A 19,116-nucleotide genomic window follows, 5' to 3' on the forward strand; every position below is an offset into this window, starting at 1 on the left:
TAATAAATAATCAGAGAAACGCGGGATGAAAGCAAAATATTCATTTATTGACAGATCGCCGGCAGCCCAAACATCTCCATACAGGGGGGCACTCCGCCATCTTCCTCCGGTATGACAGAGGTGTCATTGGGCATTGAGGTGGGAGCCCCTCATAATGGGTACAGAAGGGGTACAAACCCAGGAACTCAGCACAGGGATGATGGGGACCCCTCATAGTGGGCACAGCAGGGGTACAGACCCAGGAACTCGGGACAGGGATGGTGGAGGCCCCACATAATGGGCATAGAAGGGGTACAGACGAGGGAACCCTGCACAGGGATGGTGGGAGCCCCTCATAATGGGCACAGAAGGGGTACAGACCCAGAACCCCTCATAATGGGCACAGAAGGGGTACAGACCCAGAACTCAGCACAGGGATGGTGGGGGCCCCTCATAATGGGCACAGAAGGGGTGCAGACCCAGAAATCAGCACAGCACTCAGATGGAATTAAAGTTGTCCCTGAAGGGGTTAATATTAAGCCAGAGGGCTCACACTGCCAGGGGGGCAACATTCACCTGGGAACATTCACCTGGGACTCCCCTGCTGATAATCGGATATTTGAAGTGAATGATGTAAACAGAGTGCACCCCAATTCCCTGAGATAATGAGGGGGTGAAGCATTTCCCATTCTCCCCCCATTCACCCAATTCTCCCCCCTCGGATCATTCACTCAGCGTACAATTCAATAATTAGGTGTTAATGGGTTTCGCAGCCTCCGTACTCCGCTCTGTAATGCGAGCCGCCCGAACACATTCACACCCATCCGCAGGTCCTGATCCGGGTCACCCCGGGTGTTAGACACCTTCACACCCTCACAGCTCATCAGACGGGGAAATATTAATCATTATCACCCGGGTGTTATAGGGGTTCGGGTCAGGCGGTACCTGGGGGCTCTGTGGGGTGCAATGTCGGGTGTCCGGGTGTCGGGTGAGCCTCTCCTATCACCCTGCCGGGGGTTGTCTGCCCCTCTGAAGGGCACAATCACTCCGAGGATTCACCTTGTGAATTATTTTTAGGGGAGGATAAAAATTGGAATGACTTCTAAATATAGCCGGGCGGGCAGAGGGGGCATTGTGCCCGGGGCCAAAATTGTTTTGTCCTTTTTCAGAAGCTGGCAGAGAGATGACGGAACCCCCCGGGATTATAAAAGTACCGGAGAGAGATGCTGGGACCGAGCCCTCCCGTCCTCACACTCAGGTAAGGATCTGTTCACACAGGGTGAATGGGGGCACCACTGCTCATGGAGGGTGAATGGGGGCACCACTGCTCATGGAGGGTGAATGGGGGCATCATTGCTCATAGAGGGTGAATGGGGGCACCACTGCTCATGGAGGGTGAATGGGGGTCCAGGGTGCCGGCTCTGCTCATTGAGTAGTAATAGGGGCCCGGGGCCACCCAGCTCCCAGCTTAGATTGGTTGGTGGATTTCATTCAATGGGAACCAGAAAATAATTGATTGTTTTCTCTCCAGGATTGTCCGACTGTCTCTGAAAATATTGAAGGTAAGTTAGACACAGGGGGGGGGTAAATTGTACGGGGATGTAGGGGCCCCAAGGATACAAATTCCAACAGATGTAGGGGACCTGGGGAAACATTGTGCCAGGATATGGGGGCCCCTGGGGGACACATTGTACCAGGATATGGGGGCCCCTGGGGGACACATTGTACCAGGATATGGGGGCCCCTAGGGACACATTGTACCAGGATATAGGGGCCCCTGGGTGACACATTGTACCAGGATATGGGGGCCCCTGGGGACACATTGTACCAGGATATGGGGGCCCCTGGGGGACTCATTGTACCAGGATATGGGGGCCCCTGGGTGTAGTTCTGTAGATCTGTTGGATGGAATTGATGGAGAGACAACCAATAGGATCACAGATGGTGCAGCTGCCACATTCCCTGGGCTCAGCAGATGAGAATCTCACGTCTTGGCTTCATTTACAAAGATTCCCCAGCGCTGACTTCTTTCCTTCAAATGTCAGATCCTCCGACAACAAAACTGCCCCTTCCATCTGCCCCCCCTGGGGTCTCTAATCCTACTGGGCACCGAGGTCATTAGAGCTCCTCATCCTCAGAGATTTGACTGAAGGGCAGGGGGAGAGGGGCAAGAAGAGGGCAGGAAGAGGGCAGAAGGGCAGGAGGGAAGCAGGAGGAGGGCAGGAAAAGGGCAAAAGGGCAGGAGAGAAGCAGGAGGAGGGCAGGAAGAGGGCAGAAGGGCAAGAGGGAAGCAGGAGGAGGGCAGGAAGAGGACAGAAGGGCAAGAGGGAAGCAGGAGGAGGGCAGGAAAGGGGCAGAAGGGCAGGAGAGAAGCAGGAGGAGGGCAGGAAGAGGGCAGAAGGGCAGGAGAGAAGCAGGAGGAGGGCAGGAAGAGGGCAGAAGGGCAGAAGAGAAGCAGGAGGAGGGCAGGAAAAGGGCAGAAGGGCAGGAGAGAATCAGGAGGAGGGCAAGAAATGGTGGAAGAAGAGGAAGGGCAGGAGCCAGAAGACCTCTTTAGGGCCAACTAAACCCAACATAGACAAGACAAATTCTGGTAGTGACCCCACTGACCCTACACTGTGATGGACAGAATGATGGATGGGGCAATGTGCCTGCACACTGCACTGCAGCAAATGCCTCTGTGTTCAGCCACTGGGGGGCTCCATCATGTGAAAGTAGGAAGAACCATAGATGGTGAACTGCACTTCCCAACATCCCCGCATGAAGGGAAAGCAATGTGTCCACACGGGGGGCAGAACAGTGACAGGAAGTAGGGAAGGGGCAACTATCAGAAGGCAGGGGAGGGCAGGGGCACAACTACAGCCAATCACAGCACACAATGTGGGGGAGGGGGGTTTATATATTATATTCTAATCATTGTCATTGATTTGAGAATTTACCTTGCTGGATTTTGGCATGACAACGTCTCTCAGTTGTGCTCCTGTGTTGTCACCTTATCACATGGCTATTGGTGCATATAGACAGGAAGTGGCTGTAGAGTGTCTGCAGGAGATCAGCAGTGGGATGAAAGGTTGGATGGCAGTCTCTCTTTCTTTCCGTAGACCCAGATATACGGTGCTGACCCCCATAACCTGCAGCCATGAGTTCAGACGCGGAGATGGCGGTGTTCGGGGTGGCCGCCTCCTATCTCAGGAAAAGCGAGAAGGAGCGGATTGAAGCCCAGAATAAACCGTTCGATGCCAAGACCTCGGTGTTTGTGGTGGATGCCAAGGAGTCGTATGTGAAGGGCACCCTGACCAGCAAGGAAGGAGGGAAGGCAACGGTGAAGACTGAGGGCGGACAGGTAGGTGATGGGCTCACAGCGCAGCCAATCAGCTGCTTGCTATGGTGCTGCTTCAATAATTGCCTTCTTACCCTTTAGACTATAACAGTGAAGGATGACCAGACCTTCCCCATGAACCCCCCCAAATTCGACAAGATTGAAGACATGGCCATGATGACTCACCTGAACGAGCCGGCAGTCCTGTATAACCTCAAAGAGCGTTATGCCGCCTGGATGATCTACGTAAGTTGGAGCAGGGCATTGTGGGAAGAGGGATGAAAGCCCAGCTGGGGTAGTATAGAGCAGCCAGATGGGGGGGTACTTCCAAATATACCCCACAACGATAAATCCCACAGGGTGCAGATATTCTGAGAACCCAACACCAGATCTGTGCTTCTCTATGTAATGCACGCTGATCATGGCTGGTGGGAGGGGCCAACAGGGTGGCCCCTCTTATGTGCTGCAAGCAAGCCGTGGGCGGGTTCTTGGGAGGGGTTATGTAAATATAAAAATGTCCTTATATGGTTGTCAGACTAATAGATTGGGGGTGGGATGGGCACGGTTTATGCAAATATACTTTTTTAGGTGGGTGTCAGTCTGGAGGAGGGGGTGGTCCCAGGCATGCTGTATTTGCATAAGTAACGCCCACATGTGATGCTGATCCTCCATGATTGAAAGAACTGAAATCCAATAAATGATAGGGGCGGGGCTAGGAAATGAGGCGGAGCACTGACTTGCTGCAGCTTCTATTGTACATTGTGAGAAGCTTCTAGTGTGCAGGGAAGTCAGAGGAACAAATTTCAGTCCAGGAGAGCAGCCAGTACAACTGCAATACTGAAGGGGGGCAGATTTAATGAAGGGGGAGCTGGGGGCAGATTTTGTGGGGTGATAAGCAGGTTGGGCCCTTCTGATATATTAATGGTTGGGGCCCCCTTTTCCAGACCTACTCCGGCCTTTTCTGTGTCACCGTCAACCCCTACAAGTGGCTCCCCGTGTACAACCCCGAGGTGGTTGCTGCCTACAGAGGGAAGAAGCGTCAGGAGGCTCCACCACACATCTTCTCCATCTCTGACAACGCTTATCAGTTCATGCTGACTGGTGAGTCACCTCCTGGAGAGCCAATCAGAGCTCTTCACCCACACATGTGGTACATGGTACACACGTGTGATCCATCCACATACATGGCACATACAACACATGTGATCCATCCACATACATGGCACATACAACACATGTGATCCATCCACATACATGGCACATACAACACACATGTAATCTATTCACATACACAGCACACACAACACACGTTTGATTTATCAACATGTAGGGAACATATAACACACATGTGATCCATCCACACACAACATCCGGCACACGCGTGTATCACAATGTATTTGCTGCATATATAGTGTGAGCACATACGTGACTTGTCTCATCTTCCTTCCCAGATCGTGAAAACCAGTCTATCCTCATCACGTATGTACTCTCCTCATTATCCGTGTCATTGCCGTGTGTCAGACATTCCTATTCAGTGTAATATTTCTCATTAAAGAGCACCTGTCTAACGGCTGTCACTCCATTCTGTTCCCAGCGGAGAATCCGGTGCCGGGAAGACGGTGAACACCAAACGTGTCATCCAATACTTCGCCACCATTGCTGCTGCCGGAGACAAGAAGAAGGAAGAAGCCGCTGCAAAGAGCAAGGTATGACCATGCGGTGTCATTGGTCAGATATTGGTCAGATATTGGTCAGGTATTGGTCAGGTATAGGTCAGGTAGGTCAGGTATTGGTCAGATATTGGCAGGTATTGGTCAGGTATTGGTGATATTGGTCAGGTATTGGTCAGATATTGGTCAGGTATAGGTCAGGTATTGGTCCAGTATTGCAGCCCCTCTTCTCCGTGAATACCCCCCACCCCCTGAGCTGAGCCCCCCCAATTAATATAATGGCCGCTCTCACCATAACCTTTATGTCTCTTACAGGGAACTCTGGAGGATCAAATCATCCAGGCCAACCCCCTGCTGGAGGCTTTTGGTAACGCCAAGACGGTCAGGAATGACAACTCCTCCCGCTTTGTAAGTTCTGTTGTCACAGCAGTTGATGATTTTGGAGATGTCCATTGCCCCGTCTGACCCAGATTCACATTTCTTTATCTTGTAGGGTAAATTCATTAGAATCCACTTTGCCACCAATGGAAAGCTGGCCTCTGCCGACATTGAGACATGTGAGTAGTGATCACACCTTGAGATTTCCACAATTTATATTACTATATCACAGGAACAGATTGCAAGACATGATCCCATAATATTCACCTGTAGGTGGAGTCTGGTGAATATTATTCCCTCCATAGATCTGTCAGATCTGTATAAAGTTTATGTTTCTCATCACTGATTACATGACATGAATAGGGACAGAGAGGGAAAAGGTGCCCCCCAGAACCAGGGCCCTGCACCCTCCCCAAACAACAGGGGTCCCAAATCAGTCCAGCACTGGGGCCCGCTGTTGGCCACCACTGTGGAGGTCGGTGAGGAAGCCACGCTGGGAAGTCTGATTAGAGGAAAATGATCACTTTATGAGTGTTAGAGAAAAGCCGACATGTTTCAGGGGCTTGGGGCTCCTCCTTCCTCAGGGTTTAATAGGGATCTGTAGGTTGGGGGTCCCCTTGTGATGTCTTCACATACAGAGATCCTCACCCACCTCCACAATCTTTAGGGACCCAATCTGAGGACCCTCCATGGGGACCGCCACACGTCAGAGAATTTTCACCCGATATGAATCATTCTCCAGTTTCTGAAAATGATCACAGAAATGTGAGATGCACACAGAGATTTATCTCCAATCCATCCAATCTATAAAAATAAAACAATTGGCTGGAGGAGAGCTGGGAATTGGATTTATCTCCTCTGTTGTAATTATCCTCAACCTGTACTGTGATTGGATGATTTGGGGAAAGTTGGATTCTCCGTATGTTTGTCTGTGGAAGGATTGTGAAATGTTTTTTTCCTGCAGATTTGCTGGAGAAATCCAGAGTCACCTTCCAGCTGAAAGCTGAGAGGAGCTACCACATCTTCTACCAGATCTGCTCCAACAAGAAGCCGGAACTGATCGGTAAGGATCCTCGTGGGCGTGTTGGCTCCGCCCATGCATTATATGACGATAATGATATTTAAATGGATTTCCTGTCATCTCTCCTCCAGAAATGCTGCTGATCACCACCAATCCCTACGACTACCCATTCGTCAGCCAGGGGGAGATCACCGTGCCAAGCATTGATGACGCCGAGGAGTTGTTGGCCACAGATGTAAGTCCAGGGGAAACTTTGATACCAAATTTCTGACTGAAGAAAAGATAATAAATTGTATTTCTGGGAGCAGCAACTCCCATCTTCTCTGACATTTGTATTTCATTCCCTACAATAATATTTTATGGCTTTATACCCCTCCTTATAGATCTGTACCCCAAACCCTTCTCGGGGTGCCTGGTGGCCACACAACATATGCCCATAGACACAGATTCACACACAGATTCACTGATTTTCCTGTATTCCTCATCAATCAGTGATATGAAGGCCGGCATCCACCTCTCATAACTCCTCTCATTATTCTGCAGAGCGCCATCGATATTCTGGGCTTCACTCCAGATGAGAAACTTTCCATCTACAAGCTGACCGGAGCCGTCATGCATTATGGTAACATGAAGTTCAAGCAGAAGCAAAGAGAGGAGCAGGCTGAGCCCGAGGGCACAGAGGGTGAGGAGATGGGGAGAAATGGGGTCCATGCCTGGGGTGAGGAGGTGGGAGCCCTGACCAGGGAGAGAGGGGGGGGGGGGGGGGGACCGGACTGGGGAGAGAATGGGGGGGGCCGGAATGGGGAGAGAATGGGGGGGAACGGACTGGGGAGAAGAGGTGGGGGACCAGACTGGGATTAGGGGATAAGGGGCCTGCACTGAAAATAGGAGGTTGGGTCCAGACTGTAGAGAAGAGATGGGCCCAAACTTGGAAAGAGTTTGGTGTTTAGGAGAAAGGAGATGGGGGCACTGTCCAGAGATAGGAGGGTTGGAGCCCTGACTGGGAGGAGCAGGTGGGGGCCCAAACTGGGAGGAGAAATTGGGGGCCCTGACTGGGAGGAGAGGAGCCCTGAGAGGAGAGCAGTTTTTTGTAAAATATTAAAATATTTGAACAGTGCGCTGCTTTCTATATACCCCGTGCACCGAATGCAAAGCTCCAGCCGCTGTCACTATGGGTTGTTTTCCCACAAAGCCAAGTGATCAATATGTCCCAGCTGATATGATGATCACATGCTGGTTGGTTCCCATTCCTTAGCATAGACTCAGTGAATTGGCCCATCATTGGGTTATTTCTCCCCTGGACCCGGCATTGCTGTAATGATCGTTCTGTTTGTTCTTCCTCCAGTCGCTGACAAGGCCGCCTACCTGATGAACCTGAACTCTGCCGATCTTCTGAAAGCTCTGTGCTACCCCAGAGTCAAAGTTGGAAATGAATTTGTCACCAAGGGGCAGACAGTGCAACAGGTAAGTAGCCGGGCCTGGAGATATCCCTGTGAATTTACATTCATGTCAGTGGGATTTGGAGATTTGTTTTTATTTCTGTAATCCATTGAAGAGCTCCTGTGCCAGGATCAGTGTTGTGATGAGGAACAAAGCCGCACTTATAGCAGAACTTACCCTCCCCCCACCCTCATGTGGCAGCACTGGGCATCTTGGTTGTCCTTAGAATTGCCCCAGGTCCTATTTTCTGCCCACAACGCCACTGAGGTTTTCACCCCTTATCTTATTCTGTCTCCCTGAAGACTTTGATCATTTTCCAAATATTTCTTCCAGGTCTACAACTCAGTTGGTGCTCTTGGCAAAGCAGTCTATGAGAAGATGTTCTTGTGGATGGTCACTCGTATCAATGAGATGTTGGACACAAAGCAGCCAAGGCAATTCTTCATTGGTGTCCTGGATATTGCTGGATTTGAAATCTTTGATGTGAGTTAATGTTGTGTTAATCAGCAAACCTAACCGACCAGAATGTAGAATGATCCTCAACGTTTCTTATTATATCCATACAGTACAACAGCTTGGAGCAGCTTTGCATCAACTTCACCAATGAGAAGCTGCAACAGTTCTTCAATCACCATATGTTTGTGCTGGAACAAGAGGAGTACAAGAAGGAAGGCATTGAGTGGGAGTTCATTGACTTCGGCATGGACTTGGCTGCCTGCATTGAGCTTATTGAGAAGGTAGGTACATCCAGTTAGGTTGGTTATTATTCCTAGACCATTACTACATCCTAATAAAGAGAATGCTAAGAACGCTCTTCTCCTTTAGCCAATGGGCATCTTCTCCATTCTGGAAGAGGAGTGCATGTTCCCCAAGGCGACTGACACTTCCTTCAAGAATAAACTGTACGACCAACATCTGGGCAAATCCAACAACTTCCAGAAACCCAAACCAGCCAAAGGCAAAGCTGAGGCTCACTTCTCCCTGGTCCATTATGCTGGTACCGTGGATTATAACATCACTGGCTGGCTGGACAAGAACAAGGACCCACTGAATGAGACTGTCATTGGGCTGTACCAGAAGTCTTCCATGAAGACCTTGGCCTATCTCTTCTCCAGTTATGCTGCCGGTGAAGGAGGTTAGTGTACACAATAAATGCAAAGAAAAAGCCAGAAGTTCTGAGGGAAAGTCCCTCCATGGCTTCTCCAAGCATTTTCTTATATTAGAACTTTATATCTAAATGGATGATGAAACAATAAAATATTAAATACTGGAAAGGTGGGCGATGCTCGATGAATAGCAGGCGACAGCTGGTGTCCAGTCCTTCAGACATATTGGTCACTGTAGGTTCCTACACGTTCAGCCATTTCTATCAAAGCTCCAGTGTTCCTAATCAATATATATCTGTACATAAATGCAAACAAAGCTTTTGCTGTCATTGAGATTAAAAAGTAAACTTTATATTGAGTCCAATTAGCTAGTTGGTAGAGGTGACTGCACATTGATGGTATTTTGGAGCACTGGTTGACCTGGATGCGGTAAGCAAAACCCTAACAAGGGCTGCTACATGGGAAATCATTGTGCATGTTGCATGCTTTCCTACCACAAGCGCATGCCATGGATGTTCTCACCTAGCACTGCTCATTCGTCACACCCAGTGATAGGGAAGTCATCTGGCAATCACAATGCTGGCACAGAAGAGACAGATATCATGGACAAATGGACCTTGTGTTTCTAAAACCTGTTGACTGCTGATATTGGACCATAAGCTGTGTGTGGGCTCCTCACCATAAATTTCTTCTCATTCCACAGAGGGTGGCGCAAAGAAGGGCGGTAAGAAGAAGGGCTCCTCCTTCCAGACTGTATCTGCCCTCTTCAGGGTAAGTGGGGTCATTGCAGGGGCAGTTTCAGGTTGGCAGAGCTATTTTATTCTTATTTTATTCATATTCTGTTATAGGAAAATCTGAACAAACTGATGTCAAATCTTAGGACAACTCATCCTCATTTTGTACGTTGCCTCATTCCCAATGAGACCAAAACACCAGGTAAGATCCAGGGCACTGATTGGTGGATACTCAGCATGCAGTCAGCTAATCAGAAAATTAACATCCAACCATTCTCTCCCTATAGGTGCCATGGAACATGCACTTGTCCTGCATCAGCTGAGGTGCAACGGTGTGCTGGAGGGCATCAGGATCTGCAGAAAGGGTTTCCCAAGCAGAATCGTTTACGGTGACTTTAAGCAAAGGTAAAATCCATAAAAGGTGGAAACGGAGGGAAATCCCTAATAATGGACAGTTAGGTGATCAGTGAAGGGTGCATTGATGTCTGATTATACTTTATAGGCTTAGGAATCCATAAAATTGATGCAGCAGCTGCCAATATTATATACTGGCTTCCAGACAAAGAAAGTCAGAATTCACATTTTGTAAAAAAAATTGTTAAACTTCCGCCATTTCACCCTTTCAGGTACAGCCGCTATTTATCAATGAGAGTATGGCAATGGCCACAAGTTGTGACTGTTGTGTCTGTCAGGGAAACGTTTTACACATTTCTTAGGCTTTAGATAAACCATAAGGGAAATACAAATATTTGGGTAATTCATATTATGAAGACACAGAAGGCTCTTCCTTCCACTATCATACCATACTAAGGGTATAAAATGTCTAAAATAATTTCTATATTCTTTTCCAGATACAAAATCCTAAATGCCAGTGCCATCCCAGAAGGTCAGTTCATTGACAGCAAGAAGGCTTCTGAGAAGCTTCTTGGATCCATTGATGTTGACCACACACAGTACAGATTTGGCCACACAAAGGTCCTTACCACTGACATCAGATGTTAGGATTTGGTGCTGTCACTAGGTGTCCATGGCTCCAATAAATAATTCTGTATTCTCTCTGAAGGTGTTTTTCAAAGCTGGTCTTTTGGGTACCCTGGAAGAGATGCGAGACGATCGTTTGGCTCAGGTCATCACTCGTACTCAGGCTCGATGCAGAGGATATCTGATGAGGATTGAATTCAAGAAGATGATGGAGAGGAGGTTGGTATTCACCTGAAGGATGGTTCTGTGCAGGAGCTCTGTGGAGGTTCTCATTGATCCCGGTCATTGTATGGAAATAGTTGGTCACATTCACCTGGAATTGTTCTTGTAAGAAATTTCCTGGCATTCCAAGCTGCAAATGCAAAAATAATGAAGCAACTTGGAAGGCTGGAAGTCTAGATGAATGTTAGCAACTGGTGCAGGATATTCAGGAACTTTCTTTTATATTTTAATGGGTTGAATGTGCAATTGTTCTGCTTTCCAGGGAAGCTCTGTTCACTATTCAGTACAACATCCGATCATTCATGAATGTCAAACATTGGCCATGGATGAAACTTTACTTCAAGATCAAACCTCTGCTGAAGAGCGCTGAATCTGAGAAGGAAATGGCCAACATGAAGGAAGAGTTTGAGAAGACAAAGGAGGCTCTGGCTAAGTCAGAAGCAAGGAGGAAAGAATTGGAGGAGAAAATGGTGAAAGTTATCCAAGAAAAGAACGACCTGCAGCTCCAAGTTCAATCTGTAAGTTTCAGATGTGATCAGCAAATGGAAGACAAGCAAAGATCTGAACGAGAGGCTTTTACATAAATCACTGATAACTTTATATTTTACCAGGAATCAGAGAACTTAAACGATGCGGAGGAGAGATGCGATCAGCTGATCAAAACTAAAATCCAGCTGGAGGCCAAAATTAAGGAACTGAATGAGAGGCTGGAGGATGAAGAGGAGTCAAACGCTGAGCTGACGGCTAAGAAGAGGAAACTGGAGGATGAATGTTCGGAGCTGAAGAAAGACATCGATGATTTGGAGCTGACCTTAGCGAAGGTTGAGAAGGAGAAGCACGCCACAGAGAACAAGGTATTCATTATTGATAATTGATTGATGTCACCGGTTGGTGTCATCCGGTAGTGTTTTGTTTCTATGTGACCCTTGATGGATGAACAATAAACTAAATTTATTTTTATAACAGGTCAAAAACCTTACAGAGGAGATGGCTGTGCTGGATGAGAACATTGCCAAGCTGACCAAGGAGAAGAAAGCTCTTCAGGAAGCCCACCAACAAACCCTGGATGACCTGCAAGCCGAGGAGGACAAAGTCAACACCCTGACCAAGGCCAAGACCAAGCTGGAGCAGCAAGTGGATGATGTGAGTGGAAGGGGACAATATAAATCCTATTACAAACATTTGTACTGTAAATCCAGACTAAAAAAATTATTATCCTAACATTAGCTTGAAGGATCTCTGGAACAAGAGAAGAAGTTGCGCATGGACCTTGAAAGATCCAAGAGGAAGCTGGAGGGTGACCTTAAATTAGCTCAGGAGACCATCATGGACCTGGAAAATGATAGACAACAGCTGGATGAAAAGCTAAAAAAGTAAGTGGCAACCAACAGCACTACATAGAGTTTTACTTGTTCCATGTGGGTCAGCATTCTTTAATATGTCACTCAACTATTTCCAATTTCACTCAGGAAAGACTTTGAGATTAGCCAGTTTGGCAGCAGAATTGAGGACGAGCAGGCCCTTGGTGCCCAACTGCAGAAGAAGATCAAGGAGCTCCAGGTAGGATCCATTGATTGGAGTTGTTATTAATATATATTATTATTATATTAGCGCTGTACATTAAATAGGGGTTACAAATGACAGATACAGACAGTGACACAGGAGGAGGAGAGGACCCTGACCCGAAGAGCTTACAATCTAGGAGGTGGGGGAAGTATCACACAATAGGAGGGGATATGGAATGGTGGGGAGTAGTGAGGGTTTAGGAGAAGAAGAAGACGGATAGGTGAGAGTGAAGCGTTGGGTTTTGAGCACTCTTTTAAATAGGCAGAAAGTAGGAGCAAGCCGAATAGGACGAGGAGACCATTCCAGAGAGTCCGGTCTAGAAAAGTTTTGGAGCCGTGCGTGTGTGATGGGGTTATGAGTGAGGAAGTCATTGTCATTTCCATCCAGTGCTCACCATGCTTTTTTCCACTTACCCTTATTTGCAATTATTTTGTTTTTAACTTCAGGCCCGCATTGAGGAACTGGAGGAAGAGATTGAGGCAGAACGGGCAGCTCGTGCCAAGGCTGAGAAACAACGGTCAGACCTCTCCAGAGAACTGGAAGAGATCAGCGAGCGTCTGGAGGAAGCCGGAGGGGCCACATCTGCTCAGATTGAGATGAACAAGAAACGTGAAGCAGAATTCCAGAAGATGAGACGCGACCTGGAGGAGGCCACCTTACAGCACGAAGCCACATCTGCAGCTCTCAGGAAGAAGCATGCTGACAGTGCGGCCGAGTTTGGAGAACAGATTGACAACCTCCAAAGAGTCAAACAGAAGCTGGAGAAAGAGAAGAGTGAGCTGAAGATGGAGATTGATGATCTGGCCAGCAACATGGAGACCGTTTCCAAAGCAAAGGTAAGTAAAGAAGGGTATCAGGAAAATTCCTGACTGCTGGGTTCCTCTAAATGGAGGGACGATTCCTGGGTGAATAAAACAGTGAATGCCCCATCTGCTGGTACATAATTCACCCCACAGATCTGTATTTAGTACATGAAGTGTTTTAGTGTTAGGTGTAAAGTAAGGAAGCCAAATAACTGGAAATGGAGAAATGATTTCTGGGTAGCGACCATTAGAATCAAAACTATTTTCCTAAAAACGTTATAGTTTAATAATATGGAGAGGCTTGAGGATAACTTTTACAAAGGAATTCTCTGTTTTCTGGTGGCATCTTTGTCAGCTCTTCTACCTCTCCCAGTGGTCACAGTTGGGGTATCAGAGGGTCCCGTTTGGTATTTCTGGCTTCGTGCAAGGGAAACGATAGAATTCAGCAATCCAACCATTTTATGATTTTTTTTAGCTTTCCTCTGATTATGATTACAACAATTTTAACGATTAGATATTGGCATAAAAATCACTGACCAACTTTATTGTAAATTCACATATTTAAAAACCTTAAAAACCTAAATAAAGAAAAAAGACCCACCAGGGGTAAGTGAAGGCCCCGGGGTTGCCCCAGCAGAACCCCTGCCAGTCGGTTTTGTGATCCAAGGAGGCGAATTCCTTCACCCGAAAATGTGCCCAACTATCCGGCATGTCAAACTTTAAATCTTCTTCTTGTCAGGCCAACTATGAAAAGATTTGCCGAACCCTGGAAGATCAGCTGAGTGAGCTGAAGACCAAAGAAGAGGAACACCAGAGACAGATTACCGATATCAACACTCAAAGAGCTCGTCTGCAAACTGAGAATGGTAAATAGAAAAATCAACAACCAGCAAAGCGAAGACAACCCATAAAACCACGTATAGTAAAATAATACACAAACTGAAATTGTAATGAGATATTCAATGTGCTTGTTATATCATTATTAATAATGTATAGCACCAAGCTTGCCACAGGACACTCTTGGCCCCCCTTCCGTAAGTCTAAATGTTCCAGTATTGCAGAGGTCAGGCTCTGATGTACCCCTTGTACCCCCCTGATGGCACCCTGGTCATGTCTCCAACTATCCCCCATAGGAGCTTACAATCTAATGCCCTCACTATAGCCTGGAGCCATGCATATAGCATCTTGGCTTATATTTGAACCTAGACCCCAGTGCTGCAATGAGAACCAACGAGTCGCCATGGCTATTTAAGACGAAATGAGACACCAAATTGGTAATTTCCTCTTTTATAGATTGTCTGAATAGGAAAACATTGGTCTTATCCTTTTTTTTTTTTTCCTTATTTTCAATGCTGAACTCTCATCAATCATCTGTGAGAATTACTGAAAACCATTTTACCAGCTGGTAGATTATGGTGACTCCATTTGCCAATTTATAAGCTTCATCATTATTTTTGGTGGGAATTTTGGTGACATTTCCACAAATATGAGGCAGCAAGGCTTGGTCACCCCCAGACATTTCACTCGATCATCACTTTTACAGGTGAATATTCTCGACAACTGGAAGAAAAAGACACTTTGATCTCCCAACTCTCTCGTGGCAAACAAGCTTTCACCCAGCAAATTGAAGAGTTGAAGAGGCATTTGGAAGAGGAGACCAAGGTACAAAATATTATCATTATAATATAAAGTACCCATTTTGTTTTTAATCAGAAAGTCCAATTATTAAATATTCTCATCTCTGTAGGCCAAGAATGCCCTCGCCCACGGCTTACAATCTGCCCGCCATGACTGCGACCTCTTGAGGGAGCAATATGAAGAGGAGCAGGAGGCAAAGGCTGAGCTTCAACGTGCCCTGTCCAAGGCCAATGGTGAGGTAGCTCAATGGAGGACAAAATATGAGACCGACGCCATTCAGAGGACGGAGGAACTTGAGGAAGCCAAGTGAGTTTCTGCTCCCAATTAATTTTCTATTCATAGGGGTGACCATAAATATGATTTTAAATCGTTGGATTATCATTAGGATTGGAAGCTGGGTGGAGAATAAAGTGGCTTCATATGATAGGTAACCTCTTCTTATCAATGTGTCAATCCAGAAAGAAGTTGGCCCAAAGACTACAGGAAGCTGAGGAGCACATTGAGGCTGTGAATTCCAAATGTGCATCACTGGAGAAGACCAAACAGAGACTTCAGAATGAAGTTGAGGATCTCATGGTTGATGTGGAGAGATCCAACGCTGCCTGTGCCGCCCTGGACAAGAAGCAGAAGAACTTTGACAAGGTACAGATCCTAAATAGTGGATTTCCCTGAATTCCTGGATAGTCAATAAGTTTGCTGAGCGGTATTTGGCTTCTTCATCGTTTTATTAAGGTTTCCTTATAAGAGCTCTGTGATCATTGGCATTAATATCACTGATGGTTCCACATTTTCTAGATCTTGGCAGACTGGAAGCAGAAATTCGAGGAGTGCCAGGCCGAACTGGAAGCTTCTCTGAAAGAATCTCGATCCCTCAGCACTGAGCTCTTCAAGATGAAGAATGCCTATGAAGAGTCCATTGACCAACTGGAGACCATCAAGAGGGAGAACAAGAATTTACAACGTAATGAATTACTTGTGATTAGTCACATGTTCCTTTTATATTATTTTCATGCTTTTCTTGTCTGTTGTTAGGATGGAATATTTCCAGGTGTAAAGGTTTCTTTATTAGGTTTTATTAGTCCCCCCCCCCCCCCAACCTGACCAGGTTGTGGTTACCTGGCTTCTGCTGTTTAGTTTCACACCAGGTAACCTAATATCTTTATTTGCACAAAACACCCTTTTTATGAATCAGCAGATATACAATGGGGTTACCTCCATGCGTCCATTTCACCTGACCACAATAGTCCCTAAATTTCCAGGTGTGCAGATATAGAATTGTCTTACAAGCAACTGAAAATTTGTGAAAATAAATACAAAATCTGTTATTTGACCACAGAGGAGATTTTCGACCTCACTGAACAAGTGTCAGAAAGTGCCAAGACCCTGCATGAAGTAGAGAAGGCCAAGAAACAATTAGAGCAAGAAAAGAGTGAAATCCAAACGGCTCTGGAGGAGGCTGAGGTACGCAATCAGAAATGCATTGATTTATCTAGATTGTTCCGATCTTATATACATATATCAGTGTAAACCAGGGCTTCATTCAGTGTCTTCTGCTCCATAGGCATCTCTTGAACATGAAGAAGGGAAGATCCTCAGAATCCAGCTGGAGCTGACCCAGGTCAAATCAGAAATTGACAGGAAGATTGCTGAGAAGGAAGAAGAGATTGACCAGCTGAAGAGGAATCATGTCCGGGTGGTGGAATCAATGCAGAGCTCCCTGGATGCTGAAATCAGAAGCAGAAATGATGCTCTGAGGTTGAAGAAGAAGATGGAAGGAGATTTGAATGAAATGGAAATCCAGTTGAGTCACGCCAACCGCCAGGCAGCCGAATCTCAGAAGCAGCTGAGAAATGTCCAGGGATTGCTGAAGGTGAATAACCACAATGATAACCAAATGTTCCCGAAACATACAAAAAGTGTTCCAGCCTGCACAACCACCTTTATAAAGATACAATACAGATATAAAAATATGATAACTTAATGCAGACAAAATAATACAAAGCTAGAGATGGATTCCTCCAGGGACAGGCTGACCCCCTTCATTACACCTATCGGCAGGTGCTGCTCATATACATTCTGTGCACAGTGTAACCAAGAGCATCCACCAAATGTAATCCCAGATTTCTATAGCAGGAAATGGATGATAGATGAAATCCATTTGTGTCTGGCACCTTGCAAGTCACTTATATTTCTTTGCATCGATTCCCTTCAGGATGCCCAAATCCACCTGGATGACTCATTGAGGACAAATGAAGACCTGAAGGAGCAGCTGGCCATGGTGGAGCGTAGGGCCAACCTCATGCAGGCTGAAATTGAAGAAATCCGAGCAGCTCTGGAGCAGACTGAGCGGAGCAGGAAGGTGGCTGAGCAGGAATTGTTGGATGCAAGCGAACGCGTCCAACTTCTGCACACACAGGTAATTTGTCCTCAGCGTAATCCCAGCTGGATGTGACTCATGGATGGTGCCGATTAACACGAAATTCATTTTATAGAACACAAGCTTGATCAACAACAGGAAAAAGATGGAGAGCGACATTGCCCAGCTCCAGACTGAGGTTGAAGAAGCCATCCAGGAAGCTCGCAATGCAGAAGAAAAAGCCAAGAAAGCCATCACTGATGTAAGCTGAATATTTTATGTCTGAGATTTGTTTGTCTGCTCGGAGCTCTACCACAATCTCACGCTGATACAGAAACCTGCAATCATTTTATATTTATATTCCATCACCATATTAGACATCATATCTTCCTTTGTATGCAGGCGGCCATGATGGCCGAGGAGCTGAAGAAGGAGCAGGACACCAGCGCTCACCTGGAGAGGATGAAGAAGAATCTGGACCAGACCGTGAAGGATCTGCAACTTCGATTGGATGAAGCCGAACAATTGGCACTGAAAGGAGGGAAGAAGCAGCTGCAGAAACTGGAGGCCCGGGTGAGTAGAGAGAAATTCCCAAATGATAGAAATGATCTCTGACCTCCGATCTTCACTCATTGCTCTCGGATTTCAGGTGAGGGAACTGGAAAATGAATTGGATTCCGAACAGAGACGCAGCTCTGAGGCCATAAAGGGCGTCCGCAAATATGAGAGGAGAGTCAAGGAGCTGACATACCAGGTCAGTGGCGGGGGGATCACAAACTAGGAGCCCATAAGATTTGTATCAGACAATGACGTCATCTTATCCCGCAGTCTGAAGAGGACAAAAAGAACGTCATGAGGCTCCAGGACCTGGTGGACAAACTGCAGATGAAAGTCAAATCCTACAAGAGACAGACGGAGGAAATTGTAAGTGCGATGATCCGACTATATGGAAGGGAAATCATCCGGAAACTCAGTGACAAAGATGAGATTTCCTTATTTTGGGTTGGCCAATGTTGGTTTTAGTAACTGGCTTTCCAGATCTCATTTCCTTTTTATAATAAATTCATTCTTAGTGCCAGAAGTCCGGATGTCATTCCCTACAAAGGTCTCCATGCAGCATCCCCCCCAGAAAAGTATATAACTGCTGCATGTACAACATTTCCAGGGATCATGCATATTAATAATAATAATAATAATAATAATAAACATTCCAGGTTTACTGGATCACCCAGGTTCTCCCCTGATAGTCTGTCTTCTCCAGTCTTGGAGAGCTTTAGTAAATCAGGTTCAGTGGAGGGTTTTTAGTTTCTTTTTTCCCTCCCTCCCATTATCCTGTGGGGTCATATTTGGTGCTCCATGGAGGCCATTGATTCCATGTAGTGCAATGATGATGACCGATAAGCCCGATATGAACGTGGAATGAGGGGCCCCTTAATATAAATCGGTTCATAGACATTTCTGAAGGTACAGAGGCCATAGGGCCCTTTATCCGTGTATGAGGTATAAACCCCTTGTTTCTGAGAGTTGATGAGGTTGATATATAGGAACGTTAATAGCGTTTTTTTGCGATATGTAAAGCCGGCTCTGCCCATTATTGGGCTGTCCAATAGGAAAATATCAGCCGGTGGTTTGGGTCCGTGCCCCCCCCTTCCCTGCAGGTTTATAATGAGGGTGTCACTCTCACCCCAGTTCTTGTTCCATATTAATGAGAATGTATTATAATATTATATATATTAATTAATTAAATAAATTAACTAATTAATATTATAATATTTCCCTGGTCTCTCCAGCCAGTTATATCAATCTGAAACTTTGGGATGAATAAGGCCTGTTTGGGGTAGATTTGGCCAGTTTGGGGTAGATCTGGTCAGTTTGGGGTAGATTTGGCCTGTTTGGGGTAGAT

The 19,116-nt window shown here is 46.4% G+C and overlaps 1 protein-coding gene across 1 annotated transcript in view; it reads left to right on the forward strand.

Annotated features, from left to right (window-relative positions):
• Positions 1 to 1,218: 1,218 nt before the first annotated feature.
• LOC140325345 (uncharacterized) overlaps positions 1,219 to 19,116 on the forward strand; it is a 37,539-nt gene continuing 19,641 nt past the window's right edge. Inside the window, exons 1-39 of the mRNA XM_072403170.1 lie at positions 1,219 to 1,237; positions 1,511 to 1,541; positions 3,081 to 3,322; positions 3,401 to 3,544; positions 4,243 to 4,399; positions 4,750 to 4,777; positions 4,893 to 5,004; positions 5,284 to 5,376; positions 5,462 to 5,525; positions 6,311 to 6,409; positions 6,499 to 6,602; positions 6,911 to 7,049; positions 7,713 to 7,831; positions 8,141 to 8,290; positions 8,374 to 8,544; positions 8,633 to 8,942; positions 9,617 to 9,684; positions 9,762 to 9,849; positions 9,935 to 10,052; positions 10,499 to 10,622; positions 10,711 to 10,847; positions 11,113 to 11,368; positions 11,462 to 11,704; positions 11,817 to 11,993; positions 12,078 to 12,223; positions 12,320 to 12,410; positions 12,863 to 13,252; positions 13,959 to 14,085; positions 14,763 to 14,881; positions 14,967 to 15,163; positions 15,316 to 15,499; positions 15,653 to 15,818; positions 16,194 to 16,318; positions 16,419 to 16,727; positions 17,070 to 17,273; positions 17,350 to 17,475; positions 17,616 to 17,786; positions 17,863 to 17,967; positions 18,042 to 18,137. Coding sequence (XP_072259271.1) covers positions 3,119 to 3,322; positions 3,401 to 3,544; positions 4,243 to 4,399; positions 4,750 to 4,777; positions 4,893 to 5,004; positions 5,284 to 5,376; positions 5,462 to 5,525; positions 6,311 to 6,409; positions 6,499 to 6,602; positions 6,911 to 7,049; positions 7,713 to 7,831; positions 8,141 to 8,290; positions 8,374 to 8,544; positions 8,633 to 8,942; positions 9,617 to 9,684; positions 9,762 to 9,849; positions 9,935 to 10,052; positions 10,499 to 10,622; positions 10,711 to 10,847; positions 11,113 to 11,368; positions 11,462 to 11,704; positions 11,817 to 11,993; positions 12,078 to 12,223; positions 12,320 to 12,410; positions 12,863 to 13,252; positions 13,959 to 14,085; positions 14,763 to 14,881; positions 14,967 to 15,163; positions 15,316 to 15,499; positions 15,653 to 15,818; positions 16,194 to 16,318; positions 16,419 to 16,727; positions 17,070 to 17,273; positions 17,350 to 17,475; positions 17,616 to 17,786; positions 17,863 to 17,967; positions 18,042 to 18,137 — 5,661 coding nt within the window. The 5' untranslated portion in view covers positions 1,219 to 1,237; positions 1,511 to 1,541; positions 3,081 to 3,118. The remainder of the gene's footprint in view (positions 1,238 to 1,510; positions 1,542 to 3,080; positions 3,323 to 3,400; positions 3,545 to 4,242; positions 4,400 to 4,749; positions 4,778 to 4,892; positions 5,005 to 5,283; positions 5,377 to 5,461; positions 5,526 to 6,310; positions 6,410 to 6,498; positions 6,603 to 6,910; positions 7,050 to 7,712; positions 7,832 to 8,140; positions 8,291 to 8,373; positions 8,545 to 8,632; positions 8,943 to 9,616; positions 9,685 to 9,761; positions 9,850 to 9,934; positions 10,053 to 10,498; positions 10,623 to 10,710; positions 10,848 to 11,112; positions 11,369 to 11,461; positions 11,705 to 11,816; positions 11,994 to 12,077; positions 12,224 to 12,319; positions 12,411 to 12,862; positions 13,253 to 13,958; positions 14,086 to 14,762; positions 14,882 to 14,966; positions 15,164 to 15,315; positions 15,500 to 15,652; positions 15,819 to 16,193; positions 16,319 to 16,418; positions 16,728 to 17,069; positions 17,274 to 17,349; positions 17,476 to 17,615; positions 17,787 to 17,862; positions 17,968 to 18,041; positions 18,138 to 19,116) is intronic.

Source organism: Pyxicephalus adspersus, chromosome 3 (genome assembly GCF_032062135.1).
Source record: "Pyxicephalus adspersus chromosome 3, UCB_Pads_2.0, whole genome shotgun sequence".
NCBI lineage: Eukaryota > Metazoa > Chordata > Amphibia > Anura > Pyxicephalidae > Pyxicephalus > Pyxicephalus adspersus.